Source organism: Bacillus rossius, chromosome 8 (assembly GCF_032445375.1).
Source record: "Bacillus rossius redtenbacheri isolate Brsri chromosome 8, Brsri_v3, whole genome shotgun sequence".
In the NCBI taxonomy this organism is placed as follows: domain Eukaryota; kingdom Metazoa; phylum Arthropoda; class Insecta; order Phasmatodea; family Bacillidae; genus Bacillus; species Bacillus rossius.
In genome coordinates this window covers 53,794,765-53,810,658 of record NC_086336.1, presented here as the reverse complement: position 1 = coordinate 53,810,658, position 15,894 = coordinate 53,794,765, and the positions used below count along the sequence as shown (strand labels likewise).

The window sequence follows — 15,894 nt, the reverse complement described above, 5'->3', positions numbered from 1 at the left end:
TGTTGGGACCGGAGTACCGTAATGTTGGGACCCGAGTACCGTAATGTTGGGACGTCGCACCGTAATATTGGGACCAGCGTACCATAACGTTGGGACGTCGTACCGTAATTTTGGGGGCGACGTACCGTAATTTTGGGGGCGACGTACCGTAATTTCGTTTCGTCCGGCTGGCAACACTGGTGACGCCAGCAGCGCCACACGACGACGCGAGGCAGTCTCGCGCGCGGAGGCGTGGTCCTATCTGCCTGTGCTCGCCGGCCCGGGTATTGATCAACACCTCTCTCCCGCATGCCACGCATACCTGCAGTGGTCCGAGCGCATTGAGTGAGTGCTTCGCTTGAATTTTTGGTTTTGTCGGCTCGCGCCGGGAGAGCTTTCCTTTTTTACCCTACTTTTTCTTTCTGCCGCGTCTCCAGGTCCAGGGGAAAAGGGAAATTATGTCCCGGCTTTTCGGTCGACGTCGACGCAGCCGCCATCTTCACAGGGGAACAGTTTTTGCGCCCCCACTGAAGATGGCGACTCTGACAAACGTCGAACCAAGAGTCTTTCAAACATAACACCCTCACTGGCCAAGTTAGTTCTGAACATGGCCGCGAAAAGCGTGCCGCAGACGCCGACTTGGCGTTATTCACTGGGGAATATAATTTGACCAGTTTTGATTTTATAGAAATTTGATTAAGTTATTCTTGTAAGTTGTCGGGGAAGGGCAAAAAAAAGAATCACCTGGGCGTTGGAGGGAGGCCGTAAGGTAGTAGACCCTAAAAAGTTTTACTTCTTTTTTTCTCTCGTGTTATTGTACATGATTTTAAATAAATTCATGTTATGTCCGTATTTAATTGTTTATAAAATGATTTTTATTATGGTTTTCATGAACTTAAAGGCAAATATTTATGTCGGTCTTAGCATGTACAGAAAACGTTAAATCTTGTACTATACAGCTCAGAGTAAACCATTCGTGCGTATCTTTCGTCTTCAAATACTTTTTTTTAAATGTAATATTCATTAATCAAGAATAATTAGGTTTTCCCAAAACTCTGAAACACTCAGATTTTTATGTTTCTTATTTATTTATGAATAATATTCTAATAAAAAAGAGTTTCAAGACTAAGGCTACATATACGAACGGTTAATCCCAAACTATAAACCACATAATTTAATGCTATCAATATATGTATGCTAGGACTGAAATACAAATTTGCCATTAAGTTCATAAAAAAACTAATTAGGATTTGTTTTGTAGAAAAGCCTTCTATAAAAAACTATGTTATATAAATAAAGTTATTTAAAATCACTTTCAGAAAAACGAAATATTATAAGCAAAATATTTTATGGTGTAACCCCCTAAAAATGCTTGTACGTACCTCTATAGACGACGTATGTGTGATATGCAACGTTCATTCTAGCTAATGCGAACATTAGTAATCGATTTCTGGAAGTTTAGTTTAATTTGGTTTAGTTTGGTTTGGTTGGTTTTTTTTTTTTTTTACATAAAACGATCATATACCGAGGCAGTAGATTGTAGTATTGTAGATTGTAGAGAGTGTAGTATTGTAGATTGTAAACACTGTAGAGATTGTAGTAGGACTCCGAACCGCTAGGCTAACGACCCGGTGTGTTTTCTGCAAGTAATCTTAGTTCCGTTTCCAACCACGCTAAAGTTTTCCTTTAGGAGCCTTTATAAAAAGTTCAAGGTCAATGGTTAAAGTTGGTTTCAGCGCGAAATGTACAAAATTACGCCCTTAACAGGACAGTCCTCAAAGCCGAAATTACAATTTTTTCTGTGAAGTAAAAAATATTTAATTCAGCGATAACTATTACGTAGATTTCGAAGAAACACTACCTATTGTAGACGTTACCATGGTGCGACTTCCGGAAGATTTTTATATAGTTTTTCGTTTCATGTTCCCTAGACCCCAAAAATATTGTGCACTAAAACACACACACATATATCACAATTTTATGGACAAGATAACTGTCCTAATTGTTCACAAATCACTTCCAAACTGATACATAAAAATCTAGTAGTAGAAAATCTCGGTCGCACTCGTTAGATCGTATTGTAACTCGTAGGAGTAATACCAAAATATTGTATCTGAAAAAGTTTTTGATACGACCAGCCATAACTGCAAAGGGTAGTAAAAACAAGGTTATAGGACAAAAAAAAATCATAACTCCCTTAGTAAGAACACCATCAAATCCGTTCAAATTGATTGCAAACCTTACAAATATTACCTATAAGTTAACATTTGTCTGAAACAATTTCTGACATAGCCAACCACTGCAAAATGGTGGTTAAAATGGGGTTGAAATACGAAAATAAATAAATCCGTTCAAATTGTTTGCAAATCTTATAATTTTTATCTAAAACTATTGTCTGAAACAATTTTTGATAATACAAACAATTATTGCAAGGGGTTTAAAAAACCTGAGGCTGGAATAAGAAAATAAATTAAAAACTTTATTATCACGTACGCTATCGAATGCATTCTTATTTTTGTTTAACTTTCTAAATAGCGCCTAACACACACACACACACACACACATATATATATATATCCTACCATTTCTGCAAGGGGTGTAAATAACAAGGTTTTAAAGTATACTTTCAAATCCTTTATAATTTATAATTTATTGTATGAATCCTAAACATATAACACTTCGGCTGGAACAATTTTTGATGAAACGAATTATTACTGTAAAAACAGGGGTTAAAATTTAAAAAAAATTAATTTTCTTAATATCAAATCCATTAGAATTTATTTTAAACAATCTTACTATTATCTTAAACCTTGGTAGAAAGCAAATTTTCATATGACTACGTTATTAGTGCAAGGGAGGAAAAATATTTTTTCAAGGTCAAAAAATTGAATAATTACTTTAGCATAATATGTAATTAGTTTTAAGCTATTCAGTGCTGGATGTGAATTAAAAACATTCATAATATTTTTGCTGCACGGAAAATGAGAAAATGTTTAATTGATCAATTTTTTAAATATTGGAGAACATAAATATTTTACGTACATTAAGTACTTTTAAATGTTCCAGAATTTTATAGAAGTTACCAAAATATTTCCTGAAGAAATAGGTACTTTGAAATCTACCTATGTCTGTAGGCTGTGCCGAAAGGGATATATATATTTTTTTAATGTTTTCATTTATAAAGTACGGCCTTAAAAGCTATGGTTTTACTCTTAAATAGCTCAATTCCAGTTAACTGAAAATAGTGCGCAAATGTCGGTGTTTTAGTCATTAAGAGTAATTAGCGTCATTGTTATTAAAAATTAGTCGATTGTACAAAAAAAAAATTTTTTTTTCAATAGTCATTTTCATTACTAGCAGGAATTTGTTTCTGGAGAGTAATTGAAAAAAAAAATTGTAATCAAAAAATTTGTTTCCACAACAAGGGGTTTCGAAATTCGCATTATCTTTATCTTAATGCATCACTGCATTTGTGGTTAGTGACTCCAGACGTTGTAACAGCTTACCTTGAATCACCCATAATAACATACTACCTTCACCGAGATATTGCATATTTTTTTCATAACTTCAGGTGGGAATTACCTCCACCCCTTCCTCCTTAAACATTAATGGGTCCGCCACTCATCAGTAGGATCGACAAATATAATTTCCCTTTTTTTTATAGACAGAGATATTATAATACCTAATATTCTTAAAGCGTTAATTTCCACACAGCTGGAAAAATATAGATATATATACTGAGAAATACAATTACAGTTCATTCAACTATTAATTGATTCATTTTAGATAGGGTTGAGTATTGCCAGACAACCAACGCAACCAATGTAAACTCAGTGAACAAAAATAAATGTTTCAAGGCGAGGTCAACCACCTCTCGCACGGAAACGTAACAAATAACAACCAACCAGATTGCATTTGAAGATTACTAAATATCAATTCAATTAAAATATATATTTACGATTTGAGATCATAGATCACACACACACACACACACCTATATACATATATACATATATACACATATATTTAATAAAAATAAACCACAAAGTAAAAATACAACACTAGATATGCTTGTAGTTGAAAAAAAATTTAAACCTTATTTAGAACATAAACAATCGTGACTACTCTCGGAACCACGTTTCTCGGCTTCTATTGGTCGCACGGACAGGGTTTTTTAGTGGTCTAGTAAATTTACGCTCAGATCTAGTACTTTTTCTTTAATATAGTAATATTACAGTAACTCCAATATGTTTTATTATTAAGCGTAATTATTTTTAAATACTATGGAATGTATGTGTGTGTGGTGAGATGTTTAAGTTCAAGCATTGCAATGTCATAATAACTTCCTAAATTGTTAAAACCGTAACAAATTATTATTTAGTACTTTTTTTTTCAAATCTAGTACTTTTTTCTCGCCTAAGTTGGTAATAAATATTTTTTTCCTTGTGGACACCCTGCGCACGGAGCGACGTAAACGGAAGAGCTCAGCATCGCCGAGCTGATGCGTAAGGGTCCGTCTCCGTCTGCGCGCTGTTTGTAGAAACTCGTGTTCCTGTGAGAGCCGTCTCCGTTTACGTGATCCGTCTCCGTATTCCGTGTCGTTGCGGAACGGGCCTTGGACTTTAAGCCATCATTGGTTTTGCAGCAGTTGCAAAGAGAGAGAGAGAGAGAGAGAGAGAGAGAGAGAGAGAGAGCAAGGAAGAGTGAACTCCGCCGGCGCTACCGGCAGGCATGCTTTATCGCAGCGTTTCCGGAGCTGCTGACAAATATAACCTGCGGGCGCTATTAACGCGTGCGACATGCGTCCCGAATACGTTGAGGCGGTTAGCATGCACGGCGGAAAAAAAGAAAAGTCTCTCACTTGTCAGACTGCGTTTTAAAAACTAGTTTTAAAAACGATCTGATGATTTACATCGTCACACCTTAGCGAATATCAAGTGGAGTAAGATGGTGATTATTATAACTGGCATACTCCAGAAGACAAACGATAAATTCAAAAGGTCGTTCAGTATGGTCGTTGTAACTCATCAATAGAGACCTGCAAAATTCGCGGTTTCGATGGCCTTCAGGATGGACTGCGCATACCCCTGTACTTGTACACTCGGGAAAATAACGCAAGTTCATTGGCTGCCAACTTGTAAGTCGTCTCAGCTGGTTTGTCTGTAATTCGATCCTTCTTTGGTTGAGGGTTTATAACTGGTTGAGATTCGTCTAGATGAACAGTAGGCCAATAGCAAAATTATCTAAGAGGTATATGTGTTTTAATTCTAGCCTATCACCGAATAAATCCGCGAATTTTGCAGGTCTCTACTCATCAATCATATTGGTTGAATTGATATACGTCTGGTAGTAGTGGTGGAAGTCAGTCTGATGTGTGGAGGAAGATCGTGTCGCAAATTTTTGTCAGTGAATGCATCAGGAATCGTACCGGAAACTTTAGAAACCAATAGCACGTTATTTTATTGATTATCATTCCGTAGAATTTAAATAACATTTTCAATCTTTATTTATGATTAACAACCAAAATATTTTATGCACTAGTCGGGTTTTAACTAGATATCCTGTACTCAGTGATATAGGTAATGACTTGATGTAAGTTTTTGGACATACGCGATTGCTAAGAACTTTTTCTGTTGAAGAAAAACTAATAAATAAAATAAATAAATAAAAATAAAAATACTCAAAAAAAATATACAAAAAACACACAAAATTAAGCAAACAATTGCTGTTGTCAACAAGGATATGAACACCACAAAATATTCCGAAACAGGAATATGGTCAGCAAACAAAGAAAAAACAAAGAAAAATGTACTAAGAGAACGAAAAAATCCCCACAAATGATGACAACACAAAAATTTTGAAACCCAAAATAATTCAGCACAACAGTTGAAGCGAGACAAAAAACATGACAAAACGAAAAAACAAACAAATACAATAGTTTTACCTAAACAGAAACAAGCGACGTTTCGGGAACTGCTATCTGCTCCCGTCCTCAGGCAGAGACGCACATGGCACGGAAACACAGGTGCGACTCCGTTTCCGTGCCATGTGCGTCTCTGCCTGAGGACGGGAGCAGATAGCAGTTCCCGAAACGTCGCTTGTTTCTGTTTAGGTAAAACTATTGTATTTGTTTGTTTTTTCGTTTTGTCATGTTTTTTGTCTCGCTTCAACTGTTGTGCTGAATTATTTTGGGTTTCAAAATTTTTGTGTTGTCATCATTTGTGGGGATTTTTTCGTTCTCTTAGTACATTTTTCTTTGTTTTTTCTTTGTTTGCTGACCATATTCCTGTTTCGGAATATTTTGTGGTGTTCATATCCTTGTTGACAACAGCAATTGTTTGCTTAATTTTGTGTGTTTTTTGTATATTTTTTTGAGTATTTTTATTTTTATTTATTTATTTTATTTATTAGTTTTTCTTCAACAGAAAAAGTTCTTAGCAATGGCGTATGTCCAAAAACTTACATCAAGTCATGCACTCCCATTGCACAAATCTTTTAAAGATAAAGATATAGGTAATGTTTTATTTATAATTTCTTAAAATTTTATTAATCACAACTTTGAAGTTCAAATACAGTTTTCACACGAGATTACACCATGCTTCTCATTCAGGGCCGTGTGTTTTGAGACTTTTAAAAAAAACCGAACATGTAAAAAAAATTGGTAACAACTCGCTCCAGTAGAGTATATTGGTCGGTCCAGCTACTGGGTTCTGGGTGTGGAGCGTGGAGCGGGTCAGTGACCGACCGCCCTGAATGACCTTGACCTTTGACCTTGACCTCAAAGGGCCATATTGGATCCGCCATCATGAAATCAAGACCCCGCTCACTTTTGTTGCATATTTCGTTACGCCCGACAATTTGGATGTGTACATATGTCGTCATCGTTGCACTTTTCGTTACGTCCGCCTTCTTGGATTATAGAACGTCGCAATTTTCGTTACGGCCACCATCTCGCATTCTAACATCATATCCGCCGATCTTTGATTAGCGCCATCCGCCACAAATGGCAGCAGCGTGGTCACACACTTCCGTTCCATTCACGTAATCATTCCCACCAAATGCCATATACCGAGAACTGAGAATGTACACACACACAAAAAAAATTCACTCAGGGTAGCATTTGAACGAATCATGTGAGACTCGGAAAGAAGGCGAAATGCGGCAGCTGCCAATATACGTATGACGTCGACTTGGTTACGCACACGTTTGTGAAATTCTATCCTGGCGTCGTAATTATGTAGCTAATTTTGTAGGTCAGCATTGATAGCAAGTTAAATGGGTCATCCTGCCCAATCACTGCCGTGTGGTGTTGCTGGAGCACGGAAAAGGGGGGGGGGGAGGAATTTTTCGAAGAAAACAAACCTGATCGCCTATTGGACTGCAACAAGGTACAAACGCACCAGCGGTTTCTTCCTCGTGATTGGCGGCCGTCTGCGAGAGAAGTAGTTGCCTTATTTGGCTGAGCCACTCAGGACGCGTTTGGTTCCGCACTGAATTACTGTGATTGGTGTTTTTAACAATCGTCATGTACCTGAAATAAACTCACCCGATCACGAAACACAGACGATGCTACATTGTTTTAACTTTCAGCTACTCTCGGAATCTTTTCGCGAAATATGCATGGCCCTAGCCAAGAGTCGTCTAGAAAAACAGTGAGCCAGCGGCAAAAAAAAAAAATTAAATAATAAAAAAAAGGTTTAGTTAAAGTACTAAATTTAAAAGCTACTTTAGAAAAACCCGCCTTAACCTATTTAATATAATAGTAGATTCATAGGCCAATCGAGTGTAAGATAGATGCGGCGCAAGCGTACAATGAGCGTAACGGGACAATGAGCGTAACGGGACAATGAGTCATCCTTTTTCGTGCGTGCAGCCGGCGTTCATCGATTTATTAGACGTCACGTCAAAAAAAAAACAGCTTGCAGGTAGGCTATGTGCGTTTGAATTTCAGACTATCGCGTTGATGAATCCGCGTATTTTTTTCCCGGTTTATATGCATGCCCCTAATCATTGTGATTATTTCTCCTGGCGTTCGCCCCCGTCATGTTGCACCGTCGCGGTCGCCAGCCCGCACACAGCAGCACAGGCAGGGATAACTTTACTTCGATATCGATCCGTGCCTTCGCGTTCACCTGCGACATGATTCAGCAATCAAATCCACGCACCTACATACACGCGTAAATTAGCAGTGTCCCCCGCCAAAAGGGGGAATGGGGGACATAAGTAGGGACCGGAAAAATTCGTGAATTCCATGACCTACAGAATAGACTCCAAGATCCTCTATGCACTCGGACATATTACATCTGCTCATTGGCTACTGACTCGTGACAACTATTAACTAGAATGCTTTTGAATTCGATACTTCTTTCGTTGAGGATTATTCATTGGCTCAGAGTCCTTCAGACAACCTGTGGTCCAATCACTGAAGCAGCAAAAGGTTAAACACATTTGGATTCTAGCATAACGCGAAATGAAACCGCGAATTTTTCCGGTCTCTAGACATAAGTGGTATTTGTCACCCTCCTCCCTGAAGCTATGAAACAAAATGTGCGATATCTTCGTAAAGGCAATACGTTATTTGGCATAAGTTTTTTTTTAATAGGTAGGAGTGGATCGACTAACTTCAGCTGCAGGTTCATTAAAAAAAAAAAAAAAAAGCGCAGTTCGGTTTTGCGCCGTAGAATTTTGCGTGAAAACGTAGGGATAAAATCGTAAAAAGTGTTTTGTATTTAATTATTTGGTATAGGGAAATTATATCTTTTAGACTGAGGTCGCAGATTAAAAAAAGTATATGCTAGCATGTGAGTGATTATTATTATGCTATTGTGCAAGTACGTAAGTATACAAGTGTAAAGTATGCAAGTGTTATTTATGCAAGCATACAAGATTGCATGTGTACAAATGTACAAATGTGCAATTATTCGAGTGAGAAAGTATGCAAGTGTGATAATATGCTGCTTCATTTCTACCTCTCCCCTGCCGACTCTTTCTCTACCGGTTCCCCCACCACATACCTAATTATTACCCTCCTCTCCCGGTTATCCCACCATATACCTAATTATTACCCACCTATCCCAGTTCCCCCACCACATACCTAACCATTAAAATGCTCCACCGGTTCCCCCACCGCACATTATCCTCCTCTCCTGGTTCCCCACCGCGTTCATAACTATAACCCTCCTCCTATTACGGTTCCCCGACCATACCTAACTATTACACCACGTACCTACATATTAAACTCCTCTTCTCCCAATCCCCCCACCACGTTCCTAAATATTAAACTCCTCCTCCCCCAATTCCCGCAACCCCGTTCCTAAATATTAGGCTGGCTTGCACAGTCGTGCGTGACTTGAGGCAAAGTAAAGTATTTCTCCATTTGATTAACCTGGAAAGTTTTTGATTGGATTTTACTTACTTGACTCTGCAAACGGCCCTTAAAATCCTCCTCTCCCGCTACCCCCAACACATACCTAACAAATAGTCTCCTCTGCCGGTTCCCCTACCATCCACGTACATGCGATCGGAATGTTTCTTGCCGCTGTAAAGTAGTAGCATGGATACTGCGAGACGGCGAGGCTAAGAGGAGTGTCCGTGTGTCCCGCAGCCCGCGATGATGGTGGACGCGGTCCCGCCGGGCGCCGCCAAGGGGGCGGGCGTGAGCAGCCTCGTGGGGCGCACCCGCGGGCTCATCAGGCTGCGGCTGCGCTCCGTGCTGGACGGCAGCAGCGACCTGCTGACGGGCATCTCGTCGCGGCTCGAGTCGGCGCTCAGCCTGAGCACCGAGTCGCTCAGCGAGACGACGGGGTCGGCCGGCGAGCATCAGCGAGGGGCGCGCCGGCCGGAGGTGTTCACGAGGAAGCTGCGCTTCCCGCACTTCGGGTCGGGCCTGTCCTTCGAGGACTACTCGGCCATCGCCCGCCACCGCCACGAGAAGAAGAGCAAGGTGCCCGCTCCTTCCTCCCGCAACCTCCCGCAACCTCCCGTATCCTTCCGCAACCTCCAGAAACCTCCCGCAACCTCCCGTATCCTCCCGCAACCTCCCGTAACCTCCCGCAACCTCCCGTATCCTCCCGCAACCTCCCGTATCCTCCCGCAACCTCCCGCAACCTTCTGCAACCTCCCTTAACCTCCCGTAACCTCACGAAACCTCCCGTAACCTCCTGTAACCTCCCGCAACCTTCTGCAACCTCCCGTAACCTCCCGCAACCTTCCGTAGCCTCCCGCGGCCACGCTGCCCACAGTGGCGGCCACACTGGCATTTGTTCTTGTCATACAATATTCATGTGGAAACAGACGGGAGGCCTTCTTTTCACAGACGAGATAGCCAAACGCCCGATCGTGCATCTCCGGTTCTTTTTTTGGTTCATTGTAAATAAATATGGCGGTGTTGATAAAATGATACAAATGGTCAATATTAGGTTAGGTTAGCTACATTATAAATACTTTAAAACATTGCGGACGGTTGATTTGGTTAGGATAGCTACATTAAAGATACGGAAAAAAAAAAAGCATGAACTTCGGGGAACTTCAGGATTTGGCTCTCTCGTCTGTGAAAAAAAGGCTTCCCATCACAGACACGGACATGAAAAAAAAAACCGCATCAATACAAAATAGTGTTCGCGATAGTATTGGGTTCGGATTCTTACCCGAGAATTTATGCTTAGCTGTCGCAGTACCTCCGATAGTCTGCCCTGGGCGCACATACTGTGCTTCAAGGAAAAAAAAAAAAGGGGATTTAAAAACTATACTCGCGATATCCGAGTGGGGTCTGTTTACGAAAAAGCATTTAAGGGTTCCTTGAGGGCCGATAAGCAGTTGTTTCCCGGATTAAGTTTTTAAACTGTATTTTATTTTTTAGCCACAAAACAACATTCTCATCTTGGTAATCGTTCCCAGATGATGGCTACTGCATTGTCGACCGAAACGTCAGTGAATTATTCGCCAAGGACGCGGCTACAATCCAGAAGCCAAGCTGCTTCAAATGAGTCAACAGTCGATAGTCGACGTAGCTGCTCCGGCTACGGATTCTAGCGGCGGGTTTCCGAGGTCAGATGTCACACGTCGCTGGCGTAGACCGAAAGACTCGTTCACATGTATTTTTTTTTCCTGTACGCCTTTTTTTGTTGTTGTAAAAAAACTACCTTGCGACTTTCACTTGATTCCTAACACGAAGGAACCAAATGGTGTCATTCGCTTCAGAAATTTCCCAGAGATCTCTTCAGACAGAAGACCGCTCCACTCGAACTGTATACATAACTAGGCGCTGCTAAAGGTATCACACGACTGGCCAACTGGCTGCACACAATGCTGGTTGACTACATTGAAGAACAGTAAAACTTCGTAACATGTATGTATAATTTTTGCACCAGATGTAAATACAAAGTAGCCACTAATAAAGCTCCAGCCCTCGTGTGTGTGTGTATATATATATGATTTAACTTGTAGTAAAATATTGTGTCATGAACAGAAGTATGTCGTGCCACAAGTCCTGTTGATGTGGAACGCCAGAGACAAAAAAACGGGGGGTTGTCTGTAAAGTCGGTTTACGGACGATAATTTTACGTGATAACGTCATAAAAAACATTGATGAAAAAATTGCATACTTTTTTTAATTTTCAAATATTATTTACAGTTTTTTTGCACATTTAATTCAAATAATTTTGTTTGAATATAATCACGAACAATAAATTAGTTAAAAAGCCCGCCTTAAACCTGTTTTGATATTATAGAAGATTTTCTCGCACGGTGGTTGGCCGGTTCTTGCACGCTCGGCTCAGGCGGAACGTGACAATGATTCATGCTATTTCGTGCGTGCAGCCGGCGTTTGTCGATTTATAAGACGTTATCACGTCAAAAAAAAAAAGAAGATATATATTTGTCGGGGGACGCACCACAACGCCGAACGTACAATAACGCCGAAAACCATAACGCCAAAATGCCAAATGGACTACAACGCCGACAGCTAGAAAAATGCTGTGTACCACAAACGCCGAAATACATTAACCCCCCGAAAAAAATGTCATTGCAGGACTGCCACAAACGTTAGGTTAGGTAAGGTTAGCACACAAATTCATTAAGTTGTTTTTCATTTTGCTCCTGTGGCCACCACCGCCGCTCCCCCCCTCCCCTCCCCCTTTCTCCTTCCACGCAGCAAACATTTTTCGGCGTTACTGTATTTCGGCGTTGTGGTACACGGCAGTTTTCTAGCTGTCGGCGGTTGCGGTCAATTTGGCATTCTTCGTTATTGTACGTTCGGCGATGTGGTAACGACCCTATTTGTCGGCCCAGCCTTTGTGACTCGCTGCGGGGGCTGAGGTCGCGTGTCGCCGCAGGAGGACCCGGGGAGCGGCGCCGGCGGCGGCAGGAGGCTGTCGGCGCCCGACGACAGGTCGCGCGCGTCCGGCGACGCCGACGCCGACGCCGCGACGCCGTGCGCCGAGTACGGCCAGCACGCGGAGCTTAGGGCGACGGGACCCGACCCCTACGACAAGCTCCACTACAGCACAGGTGACTGTGGCCCCCACTGGGTCCGGCCCCGTTCATTCTTACATGTTCAACCATTCTCGTTTTTTTTACAAACTTGAAAAAACATGGAATAGCTTAGTTTGGACATATAAAATAGTAACCATAATCATATCCAGTATATTCATGTTAAATAACATTCTAAAAATAGTTAAGAAATAACCAGTTTTGTTAAGTAACGAATTACAAGTAATCGGATTACTTGTAACGATTACTTTTCAAGTAATTTATACTTGTAACGAATTGCATTTAAAAAAAATGTAATTCGTACTTGTAATCGGGATACATAACATTAATTGTAATCGATACATTAAGGTAATCGATACTTTATATTTACTTACCGTTACTTTTATTCTCGGAACGTATAATGAATACAATTAATAACAAGAATATCATACACTTTTGTATTAGTACAGTTTATAATTTTACGCTTGTAGTGCTACGATCGTATGCACAACATCTATGATCAAAAATGAAGATCCATAGTGACTTGCAGTGTCTCCAGCATTACCCTATCCTAAAATCTGCATTTTTAAAATTTAACACATCGCTACCGTCTTTTTAGTGTTGGTAAAGATGTTTTTGCCATCAAGAGAGGGAATCTATCTGATGAGAACTTTAAAATGCAATTGTTTCGTAAGGTCAATTCCAAAATTTAAAGAGTGTTACTTTTATTACAGGTAGCTACTTGTATGAAGTCTTTTGATGTTATTCAAGCAAGTTTGTACTGAAATATTATTCATTTAATTAAAGATAATAAATTTAATTATTACATGAAATAATTTTTTTAACAAAACATATATGTATGTATGTTTATTAATGTAACAAAGTGTAAAAAATTGAATCGTGGTCAGTTTTAAAATGGCAGCGGAAAGTAATTGTAATATTACTGATTACTTCTATATAAAGTAATTTTTACTTGTAATTAGTTACATTATAACCACAGTAATTGTAATTGAGCCCAATTACTTTTACCGAGTACTTTTAACAACACTGGAAATAACCATGCAATTATAATGTAGCATGTGACTAAAATTGGTTGGAGGGGGGGGGGGGGGGGTGCAATCTCCGATCCTGGGTCCGAGGCCCGTAATCGAATGTGGGGGCCATGCAGGTGAACTTACCTTCGGGCCTTCCAGTTCTTGCCAATGGGCGCCCACGTGGTAGTTTCTAGGGAACCCCCAAGATCCAAGGACGGATCCCGAATGATGGCCCCCAAAAAGGAAAAAGGGGGGAAATTAAATTTTCCAATACAACTTCAGTACAATTAAAATTTAAATTATTTGGTAAATTTTATTTTGTGGTTCAAAAAGTCACACTATCTATAGCAATGTAGTAAAATAATACTTAAGTAAGTTTGGTAAACCATGATAATATGAAAATAATTCACGATTCGGGTGTGGGGGAAAGATGCCACTATGCTTCTCCCACCCCCTTCCGGATCCACCAGAGACTAGATCTGGGAAAAGACAAATTACACTTTTACATTTTATTGTTGTATCACTTCTACATTAATACCGACTTTTAAATCATTTTCCTTGAAAAGAAATAAACCTAACTTGTCGGGGAAAAGAAACAATGAAGTTGTGCTAAACATGACATTAAATGAAGTCATTGGTGAAAACCTGGAAAAAAAAAAAAAAAAAAAAAAAATATATATATATATATATATATATATATATATATATATATATATATATATATATATACACACACACACACACACTGTTTCAATGAACCTTGACTTCACGATCCTATACATACTTCGGGAAATGTCACGTGTTCATTGGCTGCTGATTTGAAGGGTGTCTGATCTTGGTAGTCCGTGATCCGACACTTCTCTGGTATGGGAAGGGGGGTTCTCGCTGGCCTGCACAAATTATGAACCAATAGCAAAAAAAAACTCCACAGAGGTTAAATGATTTTAATTCTAGCCTACCACGAAAAAATTCAGTGAATTCTTCCGGTCGTTAGTCCTTGGCCTTAGAAAATACTGAATAGTTTTATATAACTTTTGATGAAATAAATGTTTAACACGTGAATTTCAAGTAAGTTAGCATAATTTTACCTGAAGAAGCTTGGCTTTTGGATTGTAGCTGCGTCCAAGGCAAATATATCACCGACGTTTCGGTCGACATTGCAATCGCCATCATCAATGTAGGTAACTGCAATGTCGACCGAAACATCAGTGATACATTCGTCTCGGACGCAGCTACAACCCATATGCCAAACTACTTCAGACAATGGCCGTGAAAGCCAGCAATCTTTATCATAATCATACAACCTAAAATAGATTTTAAAAAAATATGGACTCGGGAGGGGTGATTGAAACAACCACCCTGCACCCTTCAAGAACTACGGCTGGATTATACTGACGCATAGCGAAACGTCGGTACTATCACCACTTCGACACGGCTGAACATTAAAAAACCAAGGCTATCTATTAATTATAACACGTGTATGAACTTCACTGTATTGTGCCTGGTGCAGCCAAGCGATAAAAGTACAGTTGAATGCTTCACAAACAGAATCAAAATTACTACTTTTCATTAGCCCATTCACTCACACTATTGTCAATTTTTAAGATAAGTATACCTAATTTTATATATTTAATTTTTAGTATTTTTTGTTTGTTTTGTAGTTATATTAAGATATAGATATGTTACTGTATGATTAATAAAAGTAAAAAATAAAATTTATTTTATAGCCACGAAGTATGATGTCCACTAGAACGTAACCCAGGCATTCAAGGTATCACGGAGAACACAAACAAACTGTCCACTTCGGTGGACGAACAGACTGAGAGAGGCTAGCAAGGGCGCCCTTATGAAAGTTTGTAAAAAGGGGGGGGGGGGGGGAAGGGGGGCAGAATTTGTAGGGGGAGGGGGGGGGGGCAAACCATTAACAAATGACAAAAAAAAAATGGCCAAAAAATGGCCTTAAAGGACTCAAAATTTGCCCAAAATGCTCAAGAACACCTGATTTTTTTTATTTGCCTGAAAGCTAGGGGGAACCACGGACCCACCCTGCCCATAGGTACGGGCGCCCTTGAGAGCTAGTTCTCTGGAGTGAGTTGCCTTTGTTTTCCGCTGCAGAGGCCCCCAGCAGCGGCTCGGCCAGCGATGGCGACGGTTACGGCCCCAGCACCAGCCTCGAGTCCTCCGAGAGGAAGTACTGGGTTCGCTCCGGTTAGTAGCAGCAGGGCCATCACCAGACGGTGCGACCATTGAAACAATTTTTTTTTATATGAGCGAGTTTTCTTTTAAATCGAGTTTAAAAAAAAATTGTCACACTAAAATCTCAGGGAACAGTAGAATTTTAAAAGTCCAAAGTTTACATACATAATTTTTGCCTGAGATGATTTTTATATCATTGTTACAAATAGGTACTTTT

The 15,894-nt window shown here is 40.0% G+C and overlaps 1 protein-coding gene across 1 annotated transcript in view; it reads left to right on the top strand.

Moving 5' to 3' along the window:
- Window positions 1–200: 200 nt before the first annotated feature.
- Window positions 201–15,894, top strand: part of LOC134534956 (uncharacterized protein KIAA0513) — a 28,755-nt gene continuing 13,061 nt past the window's right edge. Inside the window, exons 1-4 of the mRNA XM_063373710.1 lie at window positions 201–324; window positions 9,584–9,922; window positions 12,312–12,486; window positions 15,597–15,689. Of these exons, the coding sequence (XP_063229780.1) occupies window positions 9,590–9,922; window positions 12,312–12,486; window positions 15,597–15,689 (601 nt within the window). The 5' untranslated portion in view covers window positions 201–324; window positions 9,584–9,589. The remainder of the gene's footprint in view (window positions 325–9,583; window positions 9,923–12,311; window positions 12,487–15,596; window positions 15,690–15,894) is intronic.